General features: G+C 49.3%; 1 protein-coding gene across 8 annotated transcripts in view; it reads right to left on the minus strand.

The window, feature by feature from the left end:
- Arhgef2 (Rho/Rac guanine nucleotide exchange factor 2) overlaps window positions 1–22,380 on the minus strand; it is a 60,008-nt gene that overhangs the window by 25,975 nt on the left and 11,653 nt on the right. Inside the window, exons 1-6 of one of the 8 annotated variants that reach the window (XM_040752456.1) lie at window positions 18,651–18,762; window positions 15,647–15,916; window positions 13,900–14,017; window positions 7,525–7,639; window positions 6,741–6,783; window positions 5,551–5,644 (exon numbers count right to left, since the gene is read on the minus strand). In XM_040752456.1, coding sequence (XP_040608390.1) covers window positions 5,551–5,644; window positions 6,741–6,783; window positions 7,525–7,588 — 201 coding nt within the window. In that variant the 5' untranslated portion in view covers window positions 7,589–7,639; window positions 13,900–14,017; window positions 15,647–15,916; window positions 18,651–18,762. Of the gene's footprint in view, window positions 1–33; window positions 218–5,550; window positions 5,645–5,759; window positions 5,967–6,740; window positions 6,784–7,524; window positions 7,640–13,899; window positions 14,018–15,646; window positions 15,946–18,650; window positions 18,763–22,380 lie in introns of those variants that run through there. The other 7 variants (XM_040752455.1, XM_040752454.1, XM_040752457.1 and 4 more) reach the window with 7 other exon arrangements.

Genomic DNA, 22,380 nt, shown 5'->3' on the forward strand with positions numbered 1-22,380 from the left:
TCGGCAGGGCGCTCGGTCGCGGAGCCAGCCCACCTTGGTCGCCAGCTCCTTGCTCCGGTCGATCCGCGCGCGCGTGAGGGATTCGATCCGAGACATAATCCAGCGTGAGCCGCAGTCGGACGCGGCGGACCCGGGCGTCCAGCTCCGGCGGGGGAGGGGTCCGGCCGCACGCGTCGGCCTTGGGGACAGGAAGTCTGAGTCCCCTAGCCCCGGCACCCAGCGCCAGTTCCTCAAACCCTAGTCTCCTCCCTCGCCCGGGCTCAGGAAAGGGGGAGGCGGAGCAGAGGCAGGGCGGGGTACCCGCGCACCGGACGGGACGCGGGGGTTTGTGTTGCTACGGCCTGGAGAACAGGAGTCCCTGAACAGGTTCGAAGCGCCCTCTTGCCTTTTCCCTTTAGCGCTTAGGGACACGCTCTGACCTCTTAGCTCTCCCCCCCCCCCGCAAAAAAATAAAAAAATAAAAAAACCCAAACCCTGGTACCCATTCCTGGTGACTACACTCTTTAAAGACCCTCAGGTTGGAGGGTTCTATTGCCTAACTTGTCGGCCGCTGGGGAACTACCCACAAGGAAGGGTAGACTTGAGTACACAGACCTCTTTTACGGTTAGGACTGGTGTGACAAGAGGGAGGGGGAAATCAAAAGGGAAGTGGAAGCTTGAGCAGTCGATTTTACTCCGTCAAGGGTGAAGAGGACTCATTTCCAACGCCAAGAAATCCACAGGAGAGGGTCTCCCCCCACCCCGCCTCCACAAGCTTCTCACACCTCTGGGCCGCCGCGTGGACCACACTCTGGCCACCCTTCCCAGTGCCGCCTCTGCCAACCACGTTTCCTGAGGCTAGCTAAAGGAATCCTCCCTTGGGTCCTTCTCTCCGCTGCAAATTCGGCTAGACCCCGAAGACTAGACACAACTTGCCCTGCTCAGGAAGCATTTTGTGCATGCTAAGGAGTGTGGGTGGGTTTTCATCTCTGTGGACCCTTTGAGTCAACCTGAGTTTCCTGCCGCTGGGGAAATTCTTTCTCCAGTCTGTTCCATTTCCACCGTTCAGGGTCTCCCACTGCTCTGTAAAACCCAGAGCGTCCTGAGACAAAACTTTGTAAGAATTTCAGGGTCTTACCTAATTTAGTCCCAGAAGTGTGTATGGTGGGATGGGAATGAGGGACAGGATGAGGCCCCGCCCATGGCCACTAGCTTCCTGCCCTCAGTGGCCTGACAGGATGGTGCTGGGCTGCAGGTTTCCAGCCCAGCTCAGCACTCTGGTGCCAGTTTTAGACTCCGTCTCTATTTTGAGCCTCAACCACCAGCTGTGCTGGTTGGGCTCCTCACCCTCTGTTCCTCTGACCTAGCCCCTGCCTAGAAACTCCCTCACCTTCTGCATCCATTCTCCTGCCTGGATCCTTATATAGTAAAGGCCAGGGCGCGGGGCGGGGGAGGAAACAAACTATGCCTGGGTCAGGCTAGCTAGATGAAGCAGGAAGGACTTTCCCAGGCCAATTCTGGTTCCTCTAAAGGAGTCCTAGGAAGGCCTGAGGAGCCTAGTGGGTCTGGGACTCCAGACTGGTCCTCCCTTAAGTGACCAGCCATGGCTGACAAATGTACTAGCTTTAAAAACAGCTAGCTAGCCGGTCGGTGGTGGCGCACGCCTTTAATCCCAGCACTCGGGAGGCAGAGGCAGGCGGATCTCTATGAGTTCGAGGCTGGGCTGGACCGACAGCCTCCAAAACAATACAGAGAAACCCTGTCTCATTTAAAAAAAAAAAAAAACCAGCTAGCTTAGCTACAGGTCAGATTCCTAGCTGTCCGGCTTTACCGCTGGGGCCTCAGAGACCTCTGGTGGTCTGGGACCTCACTTTTCTCCAAGACCTGGGTCAGAAAGTGTTGTCAGCCAAACCCTGAGTAAGCAATGAATCTAGGATGTGACCCCCAGATTCTTTGAGGTCAGTACATAATGTACGTGAAGAAGGTCTGATCCCCAGCCTTTTAATGTGTTTCCCCAACTTAAGCTGTCCACCCTACCTGCTCCACTGCTCCCCAATTCTACACTCTGAAAACCAAGCCTTTAAAGCCACCTGTAGCCGGGCGTTGGTGGCGCATGCCTTTAATCCCAGCACTCAGGAGGCAGAGGCAGGCAGATCTCTGCGAGTTCAAGACCAGCCTGGACTACCAAGCGAGTTCCAGGACAGCCTCCAAAGCCACAGAGAAACCCTGTCTCGAAAAACAACAAAAAAAAAAGCCACCTGTATTGGGCCGGTTGGCGGCGCACGCCTTTAATCCTAGCACTCAGGAGGCAGAGGCAGTCGGATCTCTGTGAGTTCACAGAGCGAGTTCCAGCACAGCCTCCAAAACAATACAGAGAAACCCTGTCTCGAAAAACCAACCAAACAAACAAACAAAAAAACCAAACCACCTGGGGGCAGGAGAGATGGCTCAGAGGTTAAGAGCACTGACTGCTCTTCCAGAGGTCCTGAGTTTAATTCCCAGCAACCACATGGTGGCTCACAACCATCTATAATGAGATCTGGTGACTTCTTCTGGGCCTGCAGACATACATGCAGGCAGAATACTGTATGTATAATAAATAAATAAATAATTTTAAAAAAACACCTGTATTTAATGAACTTGTGTCCTCAGCCTGATTCAGTTTCTGTTTTCTGTATCCTCTGGAACAATTCATTTTCCTTCCTTCTAGGTGTCCTCCCCTTTCCCAAGCCCTTTCATTCCAGCCCCCATGTAATCCTATCCAGTGACATCTTTCAGAAGTTGTTTTTGGGGCTAGAGAGATGGCTCAGTGGTTAAGAGCACTAACTGCTCTTCCAGAGGACCTGAGTTCAATTCCCAGCACCCACATGGCAGCTCACAACTGCCTGTAATTCCAGTTCCAGGGAACCTGACACCCCTGGCATATGCGCCAAAGCAAATAAAAAATAAATAAGATTTTTAAAAAGTTGTTTTTATGTATATAAAACAAAGAAACCTCTGCAACAATCTAAAAGTTGCCAGTGCTCTCATTGGCTCATTTAACTTAAAGAAAAACAAAAGGTACCAGTCCTATTGACAGCTAGGAAGGAAGGGTCTGATTTCCAAAGGGTCATTAGAGGAGCCAACAGTGCCTCTGCCTGCCTAGACCCGAGCACACACAATCCACAAATCAGCCTTTCTTCTGATTACTTTGGGCCTTAGACATGACTTGGGGATGACTAAGGTGTACATGACCACAATGGCTTCCCAGAAAGAGCTGGTGGGGGAAGGCTTTTGGGTTCAATGAGAGGCAGAGGCCTCTTAACGAGTGCTACACCTCAAGCAAACTGAGGTATCCTAAGTAACCCAGCCTCTGGGTTATCTCGTCTGTGAAATGGTGATTAATGTATCACAATCACTTATCTCTGCCAAAGTGTTCTAGGAAGCTCTAGAAAATGATAAGCTCTAGAAAAGTGTTTGGCCACCTAAGGCATGCCAGTCAAGTGGGTGGGAACAGGCTACCTCCTCCTCTCCATCCCTAACAACACGCAGCCGTGATACCCAAACTGGAAACGAGGGAGAAAGGGATAGCATGATGTAGACACACACATTCAATGAGGGTGTAGAGAAGGTGAGTGGGGTTCCAAAGAGAAAGACCCAGAGAAGACTCTGGTGAAGATAGGCCAATAAGCAGAACAGTATATTGACCTACACTTCTTGTTCCCTGTCCATGCTGCAGAGTCCCAGGTTCCCCTTCTTCAGGTTACTCAATCTCCTACCAGGCTGCTAGGCCAAGGGTGAACAAATGCTGTGTGACAGTCTGACCACAGCCTGTGTCCTGCGGGGACATTCAGATCTGAAGGGCTTCCTGCCTGCTTTGTTTTCTACAATCTTGATTCCTGACCCTGCCTGCCTCCCCCATGTCCAGGGGTTGTAAGATTGTGATATGTCAGGGGCTGGAGAGATGGCTCAGTGCTTAAAGGCACTGACTGCTTTTCCAGAGGACCTGAGTTCAATTCCCAGCACCTACGTGGCAGCTAACAACTGTCTGTAACTCCAAGATCTGACAGTCTCACACAGACACACACATGCAAGCAAAATGCATGCAATACTAATGCATGTAAAATAGAAATAAATTATATTTTTAAATGATTGTGATATGTCACACCATGCCTCCATCACCTTCAACTCCCTTTCTGGGGAGGTCCTAGCAATGGACCTCCAGATGAAATCAAGAAACCCTGCCCTCAGAGTCTGTCCAGAGAAGAACCCTGCTTTGTACTTGGCTACTGTGGAGACAACCTGACTGGGGTAACCCATGGGGTCTCCTTCGGGTGTCTCTTAGGGATCACAGGCAACCTCAGGTTGGAAAGCACATTTGTACTAGTTTAAAAGGGGAGTGGTTTATTGTACCTGCAGTAAGTGGAGCCTGTGAGGCTGGTGCTCAAAAGGCTTGAGGCAGGATAATGAAGGCCAACCAGGCTGTAGAGCAGGGGAGTAATTGCCAGAGAAGAAAAAGGAGGAGGAGAAGAGGGAAAGGAGGAGGGAGGGAGGGAGGGAGGGAGGGAGGGAGGGAGGGAGGGAGGGAGGAAGCATCTCAGCTAGCTGTGGTGTGCATACCTGGAGTCCCCACACTTGAGATAGACACAGAGAGATCAAGAGTTCAAGATTATCATCAACTATTTAAGGCCAGTCTGGCCTATATGAAACCCTGACCCAAAATTAAATAAATAAACACAAACAAAAGGCCATCTGTGATGTCTCATGCCTAAAATTGAGAATCTCAGCACTCTGAAGGCTGAGACAGAAGGGAAGCCACAATTGAGGCTACCTGGGCTACATAATGAGTTCCAGGGGAGTCTGAGCTACCCTAGGCTACATAGTGAGTTCCAGGGGTGTCTGAGCTACCCTGGGCTACATAGTGAGTTCGAGGGGAGTCTGAGCTACAGAGTAACACCTTGTTTCAAAACAACAAGAAATAAATGGAAAATTCAGGTTGCAGCCAAAGCTCACTGCTTCACCAGAGTCAAGGGATAATGACCAAGGAAAGAGCAGAACACCTCCACTTCCCGGCATCCTGAGGCACATGGCCACACACGTGCTACATAATCACATATCTCCCTGGCTCCCACTCTGCCTGTGGTCTTATTTCAACTCCTTCAGTTGCTGTACCCACCCATGAAATTATGAGTGTAAGCACACTTTGAAAAGTCTAACCCTCTATGAATAAGTGAAAGGCATTGCTGTAATTATCATTCTTGTGTCCAATGAGCAAGACCTCTGCTGCCCACCTCTTAGCTATGGGTGGCCCAAAGTCAGGGAGTCCCAGACCATTCCTCAGCTCCTGGCCCTTTTTCTCTTTCAGTTGTCTGCTAAGCAGACGAGGACAGAGCAGACAAAAGCTGATTTCCTGAGACACTCAGAAGGTACAGCATGTGTTCTCTTAAAATGAGAGCCCTGGCCCTGAGTCTCCATCAGGAAAGTTGGGGAGAGGTGGCCTGCTGATACAAGAGGAAGAGAAGTACGTGGGAAGGATAGCAGATCTGTGGCCTCCTATCCCCCTACCCCCCCCCCCCGCAGGCTGACGCCTACCTTGGCCTTGCCGGTCATGCCCAAGAAGAAGCTGAAGGTCCGTCGCAGGGAGGAGCCTGCCCAGGTCCCTGAGTCCACGTCCAGCTGGCTACCACTGTAAGAAGACAGGGAAGCGGTGAGGAGAGGAAGCTGGGAGAGAAAACAGACCACAGGGATAGTAGGTGACCATGCCATTGAGATAGGAGGCTGGAAACATCCCTAATCCCCACCTCCTTGCTCTTCTGGGTCTGGGTGTTCCAGTGTTCCAGACTCCTCTATTTATGAGGAAACTCCAGACTCCTCCCAGATAAAGGTAGCCGCCCCCTTCCTCTCCAGCTGGAGATGGGAGGGCCCAGTCCCTCTAAAACTGTTCTCCATCAGATGTGGTTGGAGAGACAGCCCTCCAGGGGGCATTTGTCCCTCTCAGAACAAGAGCCCTGTGTAGACCCTCTGCTGTTTGGAAAAAGGCCCTGGGCCTAAAGCCAATAAGAACCGAATTTCCTGGGATTTCATCAGCCCATCCTATGAGCTAATTCCTACTGGAGCCAGGAGGTTATGTCAGCTAGAGAATTTCAGGATCACAAATCAGAGCCCGGCTCTTAAAGGGCCCATGTGTTGCTTTCACAGAAACAGAGTGACAAGGCTGCCCTGATCTAATAGAGCTTTGGCTACACAAGCCGGATGAACAGGTGCTGATTTTGTATGCTTATTTGCATAGTTATTGAAATGTTCAGCATCTATCTCCATTCTAAGCGCCATTCCAGGCCCTGTCCCTCTGCTGGGAATTCCACAGCCTTCAACTAGCTGCCCTTGAGTTATCTGCCATCCAAAGCTCATGCAAATGGTCACTGTCCATCCCGAATGACAACAGCAAGCAAATCTCTCTCTCTCTCTCTCTCTCTCTCTCTCTCTCTCTCTCTCTCTCTCTCTCTCTCTCTCTCTCTCTCTCAGCAGCTTCCATGGGGTTTGGCTCCTACTCCTTTTCTTTCCCTAATTCTTCTTCGGTCTCTCCGGGCTAGGACACAGCAGGAAGAAAGCAGGAAGTGGATTCTGTGCAGCTCAGGGAGATGGCTGTTTGCAGGCCTCCCCTCAGAAGCACTCTGGAGAACAGTGTTTAAAGAAGCAGGGAGTTTTAGGGCCGCAAAAGCCATGGCCCACACCCATCACTCCTACATGTAGGCTTCGATGGGCTCAGACTCTCCCAAACTCACCATTTCCTGAGGTCTGTGGCAGAGGACCGGAACACGTTGCCTGCTAAAACACAAGGAAAAGAGAAGTGTCCAGTAAAAGCCAGACAAAGGCACCCAAGGCTGCATCCCAACCCCCTCCACCTGGATCAGGTTCCCAGGCTGCAGGTGCCTGTGACGCCATTCCTGAGGGCGGCCACTGGGGAGCAGGGACAGAGGGCGGGGTCTGAGGAGAGCACAGCTGAACAACCTGAGAACAAGCTAGGGTGAAGAACTTGCTGGAACTGATGGTTCATTCCCTCTCTGTAAATGGAGAGGGCTGAAGTTCTGCCCTGAGCTCCCCATACTCCATCTTTTAATGTTCGTTCAGTTATTTGTGTGCGTGTACGGGGAGGGGCAGAAATGGAGAGATCAGGAGGGTCTCTCTTTCCACCATGTGGGTCCCAGGGATTGAACTCAGTTGCTAGACTTAGTGGAAGCACCTTTTACCCAGTGAACCATCTTGCCAGCACCCACATCTGCCATCTTCAGGACAAAGATGCTCTTCAAGTCACTGGGCTCCATCTCCAGTGATCCAGGAACCCGGAAAGACCCCTGCTGTCTTGTGTCCCCATTCACTGGCAGGACAGTCTCAGAGAGGCTGATGTCCTGAGTAAGACCCCTCATGTGACGAGATTTCCAGAACCTCAAAAGCGTATGACTTGCCTATCATTGGGGTCATTGAGATTCAAAACAGCTAACTCGGGGACTGCTGGTGACACTGGTGAGGGAAGGGGCCATTATTCCTTTGAGCCCTGCTTTTACTTACCTTCTGGATCTGAGCAATCCAAGAGGAAATTGATGCCACTCATGGACACAGCCTTGGACAGCATGCCAGCAGAGTGAGAGAAAGAGGCAGCAGACCGATGCTGGGAACGCTGGCCCTGGGATTGTGCACAGTCCTCACACAAAGTTAGGCCACGCGTTGCCCACCCTCCTCAAATGGGTCTCCCTCCCCCACAGTTAAGCCCTTCCACCAGGTCTCCCAAGATTCCACACGCCCCACATCTGGGCTACTTCACTGGAAATAGTTATTCCTAAGGCTTAGCCCATTAACCTGAACAGGAGACACAAGCCTGTATATTTTTTTCATTGCTATTTTGTGTTTCTGGTGTGTGTGTGTGTGTGTGTGTGTGTGTGTGTGTGTGTGTGTGTGTGTGTGTGTGTGTGTGTGTGTCAGCAGGAGGTGTGGAGCCCAGATGACAACTTTCAGGGGTTGTTTTTCTCCTTCCATCTGAGGTCTAGGGGTGAAACTTGGGTTGAGTTCTGCACAGCAAGTGCTTCTATCTGCTGAGCCAGCGTGCCAGCATCTTTCTTTTAAACATATTGCTAAGAAACTGTCTTAGGTAGCTCAGATGAACCTTGAGATCACCATGTAGCTGAGGATGAGTTTAAACTTGTTTTTTTGAGACAGGGACCTGAAAAAACAGACAGAACTTCTGTAGTCCTGGCTGTCCTGGAACTTGTTACGTAGACCAGACTGGCCTCAAATTCACAGAGATCCACCTGCCTCTGCCTCCTGAGACCTGGAATTAAAGGCGTGTACCAATCCTCTACCTTCTGAATGCTGTGATTACAGTAGGCCTGTACTACTATATCTCACTCTAAAACTGGGGTGCAGTTTTTATTGTTTTAAATCAACACAGAATTATGGAACATACTTATGGGGCACAATGTGATGTTTTGATATATATACATCCATTTTTTTTTCAAATTTTAAATTAGATTTGTGTGTGTGTGTGTGTGTGTGTGTGTCACAGCACACCTATAGAGGTCAAAGGACAGCTTGCAGGAGTCAGTTCTTTCCTTTCACAATATGTGTCTTAGATATTAAGCTCAGGTCATTAGGAGTATTTACTCACTAAGTTACTTCCTGCCCTCTTTTCTGTGTGTGTGTGTGTGTGTGTGGTGTTTAGTTGATTGGATTGAGACAGGGTTTTACTATGTAGTTCAAGATGGTCTTAAATTCATGACTCTGGAGCCAGGAGGTGGTGGTGCACACCTTTAATTCCAGCTCTCGGGAGGCAGAGGCAGGCGGTTCTCCGTGAGTTTGAGGCCAGCCTGGTCTACAAAGCGAGTTCCAGGACAGTCTCCAAAGCCAAACAGGGAAGCCCTGTCTTGAAAGAACAACAACTACAAAATAAAACAAAAAAAGAAAAGAAAAATGTTCAACATCCTTAGCCAGCAGGACAGGGAAATAAAACCACACTGAGACTCTATCTTACCTTTCAAAGTGGTTATCATCAAAAAAACAAAAAACAAAAACCAGTAAGGGGCTGGAGAGTTGGCTCAGTGGTTAAGAGCACTGGCTGCTCTTCCAGAGGTCCTGAGTTCAATTCCCAGCAACCACGTGGTGGCTCACAACCATCTATGTTTTTTTTTTTTTTTTTTCCCCGAGACAGGGTTTCTCTGTATTGTTTTGGAGCCTGTCCTGGAACTCACTCTGTAGACCTCGAACTCAGAGATCCGCCTGCCTCTGCCTCTCGAGTGCTGGGATTAAAGGCGTGTGCCACCAACGCCCGGCCCTCACAACCATCTATAATGAGACCTGGTGCCCTCTTCTGGTGTGCAGACAGAACACTGTATATATAATAAATAATATAATAATATGTATATATAAATAAAATCTTTAAAAAAATCTAAAAGTAATCTTTTAGATAAAACAATTATGCACCACTACAATTTAGGCTTCGGGTGCTCCTGAGACTTGCAGATGGGCTGAGCTGGTTCAATGCTGACGCTTGTGGTCCCTGCAGATGCTTCAGCAGCAGATAGCCAGGCCGTACAAATAATGCATTTAGATTATTGTCACTGTTCATCGACAGAGTCAAAACACATACAAGAGAGAAAGAGAAGGGGGGAGAAGAAAGAAAGAACAGAAACAAAAGTTAGAGATGGAGAGAAGGCTTTCAGTTAGGAGTTGTTACGGACAGCTTTTTCAGAGGACTGGGGTTTTGTTTACAGCACCCACTTTGGGCAGGGCAGGCAGCTCATAACCACCTTAATTCCAGTTCCAGGGAACCGATGCCTCTTCTGCCCTCTTCAAGCACAGTGATCATTTGCACATACCCACATACATGCATCCACACATTTAAAAAAAAAAAGCCAGTTGTGGTGGTGCACGCCTTTAATCCCAGAACTCAGGGATTAGAGTGAATGTGATCTCTGTGAATTTGAGGCCAGCCTGGTCTACATAGCGAGTTCCAGGACAGCCAGAGCTACATCCAGGTGAAAGAAGAAGGAGGAGGAGGAAATGGGGAAGAGGAAGAGGAGAAGGAATCAAAATGGAAGGAGGCTGGTGCGAGTGGCCAGCAAGTAAATGCTATGTGAGCATTGCACTTGGGCCTCATCCCTGGAGTCCATGGAAGGGGGAAGAAGAGAACAAGATGAAATCACAGACTTGTCCTCTGACCTCCATTTATGTCCTCCCTAATAATAAACTTAAGGGGGAAAGTATAGGGCTAAGGGCGTAGTTCAGCCAGCAGAGTGCTTATTCAGTATAATCAAGTCTTAGCGTCTGTCCACACAGAAAACTGGAGTGGTTCTCCTTGCCTATCATCCCAGAGCTTGGGAGGTGGAGGCATGAGTGGAGTGCACCCTGTAAATTTTAGTCCCTGGAAACCTTGGTTTGTTTTTTTTTTTTTTTTTTTTTTTTTTTGGTTTTTCAAGACAGGGTTTCTCTGTGGCTTTTTTTTTTTTTTTTTTTTTTTTTTTTTTTGGTTTTTCGAGACAGGGTTTCTCTGTATTGTTTTGGAGGCTGTCCTGGAACTCTCTCTGTAGACCAGGCTGGCCTTGAACTCACAGAGATCCACCTGCCTCTGCCTCCCGAGTGCTGGGATTAAAAGTGTGCACCACCACCGCCCAAAGATAACTGTTTAAAGGGAAATGACAATAATCACACCGCTACCTATGGGAGGAAGGACAGGAAGAAGAGGGAGAGCCTGGGAGGGGACTTAGTGGATAAATCCTGCTAACCTAAGTGTGAGCCTCAGAGCCTGCAGAGAGGGGACCTGAAGAGATGGCTGCTCTTCCAGAGTTCAGTTCCAGACTCCACATGGCAGCTCACAACTGTCTTCAGTCCCAGAGAATCCAACACCCTTTTCTGACTTCCATACGCACCAGGCACACAGATGCTACACAAATATATGTGCAGGCAAAACACCCATAGACATAAAATAATTTTTTTAAAGTCTGTGTAATAGAGAGAGTCAACACCTGAAAGCTGTCCTCTGATTTCCACATAGACACAGTGGCCCGCGTGCGCCTGTCCAGGCACATAAAACAAACAGATGTTAAAAAAAGAAAATAGCCTGAGCCTAGTGGCACACACGCTTAATCCCAGCACCTCGGAGGCAGAGGTAGCCTAGGAATTCCGGAAGGCCTTTACAGACCAAGCTGGTTCCAAAAACAACAACAACAAATATATATATATATATATTTTTTTTTTAAGAAGATGAAAGAGCTGGGTGGTGGCGGTGCACACTTTTAATCCCAGCACTCAGGAGTCAGAGGCAGGCAGATTTTTGTGAGTTCGAGGCCAGCCTGATCTTGAGTGAGTTCAAAGCTACACAGAGAAACCCTGTCTCGAAAAAAAATACAAAAATAATAAAAGAAAGGAAGAAAGGAAGGAAGGAAGGGGGGAAGGAAGGAAGGAAGGAAGGGAGGGAAGTATATGTCAGCAGTCTGCAGGGATGAAGGTATTGATAATGTCTTGGGATGGGAAGTATTTTGGTTTGTTTTGGTTTTGGTACTTGTAAATCTTGTAAATATTTTATTTTTAAAAAACAAACCCAGAGCCAGGTGTTGGTGGCGCACGCCTTTAATCCCAGCACTCAGGAGACAGAGGCAGGTGGATCTCTGTGAGTTTGAGGCCAGCCTGGTCTACAGAGTGAGTTCCAGGACAGGCTCCAAAGCCACAGAGAAACCCTGTCTCGAAAAACAAAACAACAACAAAATACATAAATAAATAAAATAAAGCCAGAGTTGGGGGTAGTGGTTCATGCCCATGATCCTTGCACTTAAGAGTCAGGAAAATCGTCACAAGTTGGAGGTGAGCCTGGTCTACTTGCCAAGCTCCAAACCAGCTAAGGCTACATAGTCTCAAGATACAAAAACAAAACAGAAAGGGCTGGGTGTGGTGTGTATCTGTGATCCCAGAGCTAGAAAGGGCCAAGGCAGGAGAACTGAGAGGGCTAGCCTGTGCTATATAAGTAGATCTAGCTCACATAAAAGAAAAGAATCAGATAAAACCAAAAGCAAAGGAAAAATGCAAGAGCACATTAGTGGCTGTAGTCAGCCAGAGAGCAGAAGACAAAGTTACAAACTAGAAGTTTAGGGCCACAGAGGTGGCTGTGCAGTCAGGAGAGTGAGTGGCCCAGAATTCAGATTCCAGCACCCCTTTAACCAACCAGGCATTGCATGCACAGGCATGTGTACCCGTGCATGTGTATGCGCATGAACACACATACACACACACACACACACACACACCCCATAAATTCCTTTACAGTGTGAAAGGATCAACTTTGGGATGAGATTTTGCTGACATGTCTGTCTGCATCTGCTACCTAGCCCCGGAGAATTGGATTTTTGGTCTACAGGCTTTGGAGGAATGCCACAAGAAAGAAAAACAAGAACCTCAAGCCCTGAGGCAAGGAGAATATTAAGGGGAGTCCTTAAAGATTAGATGAGGGGAGCCGGGCGTTGGTGGCACATGCCTTTAATCCCAGCACTCGGGAGGCAGAGGCAGGCGGATCTCTGTGAGTTCGAGGCCAGCCTGGTCTACAGAGTGAGTTCCAGGACAGGCTCCAAAGTTACAGAGAAACACTGCCTTGAAAAGCCAAAAAAAAAAAAAAAAAAAAAAAAAAAAAAAAGATTAGATGAGGGGAAACAAACACAGGAACAGGAGCAAGCAGGAGAGAGCGGGAGAGAAGAAATCATAATACCAAGAAGGGAGTGAGTAAGAGGAGATTGCAGGAAGGAGGGACTGAGCAAAAAAGGGAGAGACTCAGGAAGAGAGCTCATCTCCTGTGCCAGATCCTGGATCGGGCAGCTTTAACACCGTTCTTTACTGAACTCACCTCCTGGCAGCCCTGGGTCAGGAAGCCTAATGCCATTCTTCTAATAACTGCAGCCATAAGGCAGTTTTATTTCTGATTTGGGGAAGACGGGGTAAGCGCATCAGCTGCTAAGTGAGGAAGGTCTAGGAGTGGCAGCCTGATCTTTATAATCTCTCACTTAAAATGGGGGGTCGGGAGGAAACTTTCAGAAGTGTGGGTGTAGAAAAACAGGAGCTGGAATAAGATGGGGTCCTGCTACTGGCCTGGGAGGCTGGCTACATTCTCTCTCCCAGCCAGCCCTTTCTTCCCCCCAGACACAGTGAGGGTCAGGTTAGAGGTCCTGTCCCGGGCAGCTGGGGAGTGAGTGCAGGAGGGAATCTTAAGTCACTCGAGGCTCTCTCTGGAGTGCAGGACACTGACTGTGGGGCCAGAGGTTCCTTTCAAGCCTGTGTCCTTAGATCCTGGAATCCCTCATCAGTTGTACTCCCTCATCCAGAAAGCTGAGCAATTGCTGCATCTCCTCTCCTTCCCTCATCCTCCCTCCCTTCCTCTCTCCTTCTTTTCCACCCTTCCTCTATTGCTGGGATTAAAGCCCAAAACCCCAGCACCACCTACACTCGAGGTTCTGTATCCTTTTTCAATCGCTATTCTGTTAAGATCTCATTTTGAGGGCTGCTGTGTCTTTCAGGGTACCAGATGCTGAGTCTACTCCGACAAATAGTAAGGTCAGTTCCAACTCTGGGAAATGTGGGGCACACAGAAAGAAGTAGTCATAGTCACCAAAGGACAGAGGTCTTATAACTAAGGGAGGGGACAAATACCCACGTCAATACAGAGAGACAGCCATGGAAGAGAAGAAACAGTGCTACAGAAAGAGCTTCAGGGCACAGCACACACAGACTCAGGGAAGCAGACAGAGGGTCACAGAAGACAGATTCAGCCGGGCCCAGATGGAGCCAGAGCCAGGTCCGGGCACAGAGAGACTCAGCAGCTGATGGAACAGAAGACGCACAGAGTGGTTGCTAGCAGGGGAGGATGAGGTGGGGGTGAGCCAGGCAGTGGCCTGGCCGGGGTCTATCTCATACCGGGTGGGAGGGTTGGCCACCCTGCTGCTGTTCTCCCAGAAAAGTGTCCAGTTCCTCGTGGCTCTGCAGAAAGGGGTCTTCCTGGGAACCTGGGCATTCCGATGAGTACAGTCTCCTCCTGAAACACACATCGCCACCACTGCCCTTGTAGCCAGTAGTCAGTGATGGGCACCGGGAACGAACAGTTCCTTGGCCCAGCCCTGTTGTTTGCCCCCAGCCCAGCCCTTCCTGTTAGCATAGGCACAGCTCAAACTCAAACTAAGCTCGATGCTGGCACAGTTGATTTCAGACAAGAGCGGCCCCTGCTGGTGCAAAGTGCCCTCCAGAAAGGAAAGGGGAAGGGAAAGCTGAAGTCTTGGTGCCAACCTCTCTCTCCTCTTACTTAGAGATGGTGAGGCCAGCACTCCTTCCCTCTGCACCTGAGGCACAGAATTAACGTCTGCTCATGAAGGATGGGGGACACCTTAGAATCCAGAGAAACTGTAGGCAGGCATCACCAAAGGTACTCAAGGCACTGTGCCTTCAACCAGGCCTGTGGGAAGGCATTGCTGTTCACCAAGTTCTCACAAAACCAGTGCTGGGACAAAGCCACAGGGAGCATCTCCCTCAGTCAGCAAACCCTCTCTGTCCATGCCCAAGAGTTGAAGAATGCTGAACTGCTCACCAGAGCTGAGGACTTGTCTAAGGAGACCATACCCAAGTCAAGAGACTGTCTGTGCCTTGGTGGTAGCTGGCCCTGGGGATGACCGCTCACACTGGACTCACATGGCTAACCCCCTCCCCCGACCTTCTCTTTTTTTACTTCCTCTATTTTGGGGAAGTGGTCAGGGATTTTCCAGGAGATAGGGAAGACAAGGGTCCCTCTCCTCAAGCCTGCTAAGCATGTGCAGAGCTCTGAGCAAAGGCTGTCCCCAGCCAGGCATGGTGGCCTATGCCTGTCATCTCAGCACTTGGGATGGGGTAAGGAGAATTAGGAATTTAAGGCCAGCCTGAGCTACCGGAAACCCTGTCTCAAAAATAAACAAAAAACAATGGACAATCTAATAAACATAAAACTACACTGTTTTTGGCTGCAGCTGTGTCCAGGACATGGGTCTGCCTCGGCCTGGAACCAGCAAGGTGACAGAAGCCTGGGGAGGCACTACCAACGTCCCTCAAGAAGTCTCTGAAGTTCTCTGTAAAAAGAAGGGGCTAGGTAGCCGGGCGTTGGTGGCACACACCTTTAATCCCAGCACTTGGGAGACAGAGGCAGGTGGATCTCTGTGAGTTCGAGACCAGCCTGGTCTACAAAGTGAGTTCCAGGACAGCCTCCAAAAAACAAAAAAACAAAAACAAAAAAAAAAAAAAAGAAGAAGAGGCTAGGTATTATGATCTCCAAGTCTTCTTGCCACCATTGAGTGGGACCGTGAAACTCAAAGGGGACTGGCCCACTCAGTACTCCCTCCCACCCTCTACCACCCCACCTGCCTGTGGATGGGTGGGAAGGAGTGAGGACCATTGTGGAGAGCCCTGTTTTAGAAGGTGGTGTCTGTCCTCCCCAGGGCTCATCACAAGCCAAGCTGTTAGTCTCCAGGAGAGCTTTGAACTCCTGTCACTCCTCAGAGATCCATGTCTCTCCAGAGAGATCACGGGGGTGGGGGGGTGGGGGGGGTTGGGGGGTAAAGACACCAGGATGTGCCTTTCTAAACACTTTCTCCAAGGCTTAGAGATGCTGAAGGGAGGCTCAGGAGATCCCCTGAGGACTCACCTGCTCACAGGGTCCTGGAACTCCTTGCCAGGTCCCCAACTGTGCCTTTTGAAGGAATCACTGGTGTGGCTATGGGCTCTGAAAGCCCCAGACCTTCTAAGGGGTGAGGTGTGGAAGCCATCACTGTCTTCCTCTTTTTCTTTCTTCTCCTCCTCTTCTTCATCCTCCTCTTCCTCCAGCTGCTCTCTGGGTTCAACTGCAGGCAGCCAGCATTGAGTGTGACCTTGGGGCACTGGGTCTTCACCTACGAGGGACTCCTCTGAGGCCGATCTGTTCATGGAAGGTACACGGAGACAACTCTGAATTGAGAAGAAAGAGAAAGGTGAGCAGAATTCTAGAACCTTGGAACCAGATGTAGTGCCACAGACCTTCAAGAGGTTGAGGTGGGAGAATGGCGCTGAGTTGGGGCCAGGCTAACCTGGGCTGCACGGTGAGTTTTGTGCTAGTATGGACTGAGAATGAGGCCCTGTCTTTTAAAGAAGGAAGAAAGAAAGAGACTGAGCCAGTAGCACATTCTTTTAATCCCAGCATTTGGGAAACAGAGGTAGGCTGATTTTAGCAAGTTTGAAGCTGGCTTGGCCTTCCTGTAGCAAGTTTCAAGCCAGCCAGAACTACATAGTGAGATCCTATCTTAGAAAAAAGAAAGAAGGGGCTGGAGAGATGGCTCAGAGGTTAAGAGCACTGGTGATCTTCCAGAGGACCTGAGTTCAATTCCCAGCAACCACATGGTTGCTGTCTTTCTGGTGTGCAGGTGAACATTTAGGTATGCATAAAATAAATAAATATTTTTAAATAATCTATTTAACCTTTTATTTTATATGCACTGGTGTGAAGGTACCAGATCCTCTGGAACTGAGTTACAGACAGTTGTAAGCTGCCATGTGGGTACTGACAATGAACCCTGGGCCTCTGGAAGAGCATCTCTCATCTCTCTAGCCCCCAAAATAAATAAATCTTAAAAAATAAATAAAAGAAAGAAGAAAGAGAGGAAGAAAGAGAGATGAAAGGCAGAAAGGGCAGCGTCCCACTGAACATCCCCTACCCCTCACTCAGCTGAGGCAGAGTCGGAGGATGCCTGGTTTAAGGAAACTGCATGCAAGGTTGAGTGCAGAACTTGGCTGTTCTTAGCAGGGCAGTGGTAGCACATGCCTTTTTTTAAAAGATTTATTTACTTGGGAGGCAGAGGCAGGCAGATCTCTGTGAGTTCGAGGCTAGCCTGGTCTACAGAACTAGTTCCAGGACAGTCTCCAAAACAATACAGAGAGACCCTCTCTCGAAAAAAAAAAAAAAAAAGAAGGCAGAGCAGGGAAACTGAGAGTTCAAGGCCACTGTGGGCAATAAAGTCAGTTGGAAGTGAGCCTAAACTACACAGTGAGACCTTGTTTCAAAATGAAACTTTTTTTTTTGTTTTTTTTTGAGACAGGGTTTCTCTGTGGCTTTGGAGACTATCCTGGAACTAGCTCTGTAGACCATGCTGGTCTCGAACTCACAGAGATCCACCTGCCTCTGCCTCCCAAGTGCTAGGATTAAAGGCGTGCACCATCAAAGCCCAGCCAAAATGAAACATTTTAAAAGACATTCTTGTTTGCTCATTATTATCCCATTCATAGTGCATCTATATGGTAGAAAGCCATGCTAAGAAAAGCTAGATACAGTGGTGGCGCACACCTTTAATCCCAGCACTCGGGAGGCAGACACAGGTGGATCTCTGTGAGTTTGAGGCCAGCCTGGTCTACATAGCCAGTTCCAGGACAGCCAGGGCTACACAGAGAAACCCTCTCAAACTCCCCCCCCACCTCCCCTGAAAAAAAAAGAAAAGCAGATACTGTTTCTGTCCTTAGGTGTTCCTGTGTGTGTGTGTACATGTTCTCAGACTAAAGAACAATTCAAAACTGCCTTCATAATTCCCAAATGCTACAAGAGAAATTTCAAAAGTCTTTACCCAGAATGGGTGAGGTAGTGTACACCTTTAAATCCAGCACTCAGGAGACAGAGGCAGATCTCTGGGAGTTTAAGACCAGCTTTGTGTACATACAATCAGGGCTACACAGTGAGACATTGTCTCACAAACAAGCAAGCAAAGAAACAATGTCTTTTTTTTTTTTTTTTTTTTTTTTGGTCTCCAACTCACAGAGATCCGCCTGCCTCTGCCTCCCGAGTGCTGGGATTAAAGGCATGCGCCACCATCGCAGCTGAAACAATGTCTTGTCTACCAGTGGAGCGAGTGCATATCGCTAGTGGGAGTCTCCAGAAAGCAGAACAGGAGGAGCAGTTTAACTTTGGGAGGCGCGGTGGCTGGGCTTAGGCCACGGGAAGGGAAACGCTTCCAGGTTGATAAAGTAACAGGGAAAGGGTCTATATGAGAAGACTTAGTGGGTAAAAGCTTGTGTGCAAGCCTGATAGCTGAGGTCCATGTCTGGATCCTACAGTGGAGGGAGGCCACAGACTTCCAAAAGTCCTCTGCCCTGCACACGTGCTGCGGTATGTGTGGGTAAATAAGTGTGTTCGCTTATTTGATTATACTTGTGTGGCATGGTATACATTTGTAGGCCAGAAGACACCTTCCCAGAGTTGGCTCTCTCTGTTCTCTTTTTCACTCCCAGCCCCCTCCCATCTTCCCCTGACCTCTTAGCTCAGGAAATGCCTCAAGAGACAAGGCAACAGTCCAGGCTGGGACTCTGGCACTGAGATCATATCAAGTCACTTCACTGAGAAACAGAACTAGAAGATTCTGAAGCAGGTGCCTGGGATGAAGCGGGAAGAACAGGAGAAAAAACAATAAGCAGTCATTTGATTTATCCTCTTGTCTCTTAATACCTCAGCCCATCTCTACCTCTCCCTTTAGAGACCTGCATTAACCAGGCTGCTCACCACGGACTCACATATTTTGGGTACTAGGGTAATAAAGTAATTATGAGCAGCAGGGGGCACTGTAGCTCAAAGCCAAGCCCATGCTTTCTTCAGGTGTATCTGGTTTGAAGTCCATTAGATTTATAAGTATAACCTTAGAAACCCTCGTGATTTTGGGCTGCCTTCTTCTTCTTCTTCTTCTTCTTCTTCTTCTTCTTCTTCTTCTTCTTCTTCTTCTTCTTCTTCTTCTTCTTCTTCTTCTTCTGCTGCTGCTGCTGCTGCTGCTGCTCAGAAAATATGAGAATGACATTCCTAGCTGGGTGGTGTACACTTTTGATCCCAGCATTCAGGAATTAAATTTCTGTGAGTTCAAGGCCAGCCTGATCTACAGAGTGATCTCTAGGACAGCCAAGTCTGTTACATAGAGAAACTCTGTCTTGAAAAATGAAAGAGAGAGAGAGAGAGAGAGAATGACCTCCTCCATAGACTCATGTATTTGAACAATTGGTGCCCAGTTGGTGGAATTGTTTTAGGAAGGATTGGGAAGTGTGGCTTGCTGGAGGAAGTGTGTCACTGGGGATGGGCTTTGAGGTTTCAAAAACTAACACCAGGTCCTCCTCTCTCTCTCTCTTCCTTTCTCTCCCTCTTTCTCTCTCTCTCTTCCTCTCTCCTTCTCTCTCCCTCTCTCCCTTCTTCCCTCTCTCTCTCTCCCTCCCTCCCTCCCTCCCTCCCTCTCTCTCTCTCTCTCACACACACACACTCTCTCTCTCTCTCTCTCTCTCTCTCTCTCTCTCTCTCTCTCTCTCTCTCTCTCTCTCTTTCTCTTGCCTGTGGATCAGTTGTGAGCTCTCAGCAGCTGCTCCAGAACTATGCCTGCCTGCCTGCTGCCATGCTCCCTGTAGGGAAAAGGGACCAGTCAAAGAAACACACCCTGAGCAGAGCCAAAGAAACACACTTTGGCCCTGCAACCAGAACCAAAGAAATGTACCCTGACCCTAAAACCAGTGCCAAAGGAACACACTTTGTCCCTGGAATCAGAGTCAGTGAAAGAAATGTACCCTGGCCCTAAAATTGGAGCCAAAAGGCTAAAAAGGACCAGAGAAAGAAACACACTTTGGCCCTGAAACCAGAGCCAAATCTGACCCTAATCCTGTGTAAAAAAGTAACCAATCCCGGAGCAGAGCTCTAGCCAATCTGAGCTCAGCACTGAAATCGGACCAATCCCTACCCTGGAAAAACTTCCCCAACCCCAGGAACCCCTATATAAACCCTGTGTATGTTCAGCTTGGCTGGTCCAGCTGTCTTCCAATAAACACCTTTGGATGAGCTTCGGGTGAAGATCTTCTTTTGCGGCGGCCACAGAGCAAGCAGAGGCGACCCTGGGCAGAGCAGAGCAGAGCAGAGCAGAGCAGAGCAGAGCGAGCAGCGCTGTAACACTTGCCCAGGAAACCTTCCTTGGCAGAGCGGAGTTGTTACACTCTGCTCCCGGCTCCCTGCTCTCTGCTCTCCGCTCTCCAGGAGCAGAGCTGAACTGTAGCAACTTCGCCCGAGAAACCTCCTGCGGAGCAAAACTGCTACACTAGGCGAACATCCCCAGCTGGAAGACCCTGTCCTGCCGTGCCGGAGCGGAGCTGACACACCGGAGAAGCCTTTCTCTGAGGCAAGGCTGTAAGCTGCCAAGCTTACTGCAACCCGTGGTGGTCCTTGGCTCCCGAGCTCCAGGATACCTTTCTACCTGAGCTGTGTAACACTCAGTATCCTTGGCTCCCGAGCTCCAGGATACCTTTCCACCTGAGCTGTGTAACACTGGGTATTCTGTGACTCCCGAGTGCCAGAATACCTGACCCACTCCTGTTCCATCCTGTCCTGACCCATCCCGACGAAACGCTTACATTTGGTGCCGAAACCCGGGATAGGCTCTCCTGGTGCCTGTGCTCCCTTTCATGGTCTGAGCCGCACTGGGATCCTATCCCTCATCTTCAGTCTACCCGTGACTTGGATAGGCTCTCCTGGTGCCTGTGCTCCCCTTCGTGGTCTGAGCCGCACTGGGACCCTATCTCTCATCTCCAGTTGGCCTGCAGCAGACTCGCCTTCCAGCTCACCAATCGCTTGACACTACATCCACCATCAACGATTGGGTAAGTCTCCCCTTCAGCTCCCTAAGTCAGGGATACTTGTAGAGACGGAGGTACCCCAGCCAAGGCCCTTAAGGCTACAGCTGACCCTCCTCACCTTACCCCAGCCTACCACCCTTGAAATTGCAATCCTGCAGTTTCCTTAGGCCCCACCGGGTCATTGCGTCCCTTCCTGACCTCCTCCCTTGGAGCTGGCTGTCGTTGCACAGCTCCTCTAGGCCCTTGCGGCTTCTACGATTCCAATCCTGACCCTTTCCTTTGGATGAGACCCTTTTAGAGCTCGGTTTCCGTCTACGCCTTCTGGCCTCTAGAAAAGCCCTGGTACCAGGCGCCGAGTCTCTTCTGGCTTAGCCGGGCTAAGCCTGACCCCCGTTGAGTTGGGTGACGACCCTCTGAACGGCTTGGTCCTCTTTCGGTGGTCCTCCCTGAGTCCTGGGGACGCCCTTGACTACAGGCTGCAGTGACCTTTTCCTTCTCATCCATGGGAACCGTGTCATCCGTACCCTCCCATTCCCCCTTGGGATGCCTCCTAGAAAACCTCAAGTCTCTACACCTGACACCTGAACTAAAGGGTTCTAAACTTATTCGCTTTTGCAATAAAATTTGGCCTAAATACCATTTAGATAATCAGTCCAAATGGCCACGTAATGGCACCCTCGATCCCAATATTATTCGGGACCTTTACAACTACTGTGAGCGATTGGAGAAATGGAAGGAGATTTTCTATGTCCAGGCTTTCTCTCTGCTACGCTCCAAGCCTTCTCTCTGTGCCTCATGCTCTCCCACTCAACTCCTTTTGGCTAGGAAGTCTAAACAAGATGATCCCTCTACTACTTTTGATCCAGCCAATGAGCCTTCTCCCCGTCGAACAAAACCCTCAGCTCCCCCTCTTGTGCTGGCCCCTCCGATTTCCCTTCCTCCCTCTTCAGTGACAAGTCACCCTAGTCAGCATTCACTGGCACCCTCCTTCAGCTCACCACCAACAGTCCCTAGTCCTCCCACTACTCGGTCCCGCTCCACTAAGGGACCACCCCCTTTACCTCCCCAACCTAAACCAGCTCCAGTTCTCCCCTTGCGAGAGGTTGCTGGGGTGGATGGCTTAGTCAAAGTTCATGTCCCCTTCTCATTGACTGAACTCTCCCAAATAGACAAAAGATTGGGATCCTATAGTGCCAACCCTTCCACCTTTATTAAAGAATTCCAGTATATTACCCAGTCCTATAACCTTACCTTCCATGATGTTTATATGATTCTTACCAACAATCTCCTCCCTGAGGAACGCAGGCGAGTTTGGGAACAGGCTAGAATCTATGCAGATGACATCCATCAAACTGATGATACCTACCCAGTTGGATCTATGGCAGTTCCTGACCAGGAGCCTGACTGGGATTACAATACCCCAGGGGGCATCCTAGCTAGGAAGCGGTTTTTAACTTGTCTCCTGGCTGGTCTCCGTAAGGCTGCTCTTAAAGCAGTAAATTATGAAAGGATCCAAAGGGTCATCCAGGACAAGGATGAAAACCCATCCCAATTCCTAGACCGTCTTACAAAGGCCCTCTTACAATACACCAATGTGGATCCTGAGACTCAAGATGGAAACCAACTCCTTATGACCTACTTTTTTCCCAAAGTTACCCTGATATTAGGGCCAAACTCAGACGTCTAGAAAAGGGCCCCTTAACTCCACAGTCAGAAGCCCTAAATGTGGCATTCAAGGTGTACCATGGAAGGGATGAAAAGGCCCAAAAA

This window comes from Mesocricetus auratus, unplaced genomic scaffold, assembly GCF_017639785.1.
Source record: "Mesocricetus auratus isolate SY011 unplaced genomic scaffold, BCM_Maur_2.0 Super-Scaffold_100009, whole genome shotgun sequence".
Classification (NCBI taxonomy): domain Eukaryota; kingdom Metazoa; phylum Chordata; class Mammalia; order Rodentia; family Cricetidae; genus Mesocricetus; species Mesocricetus auratus.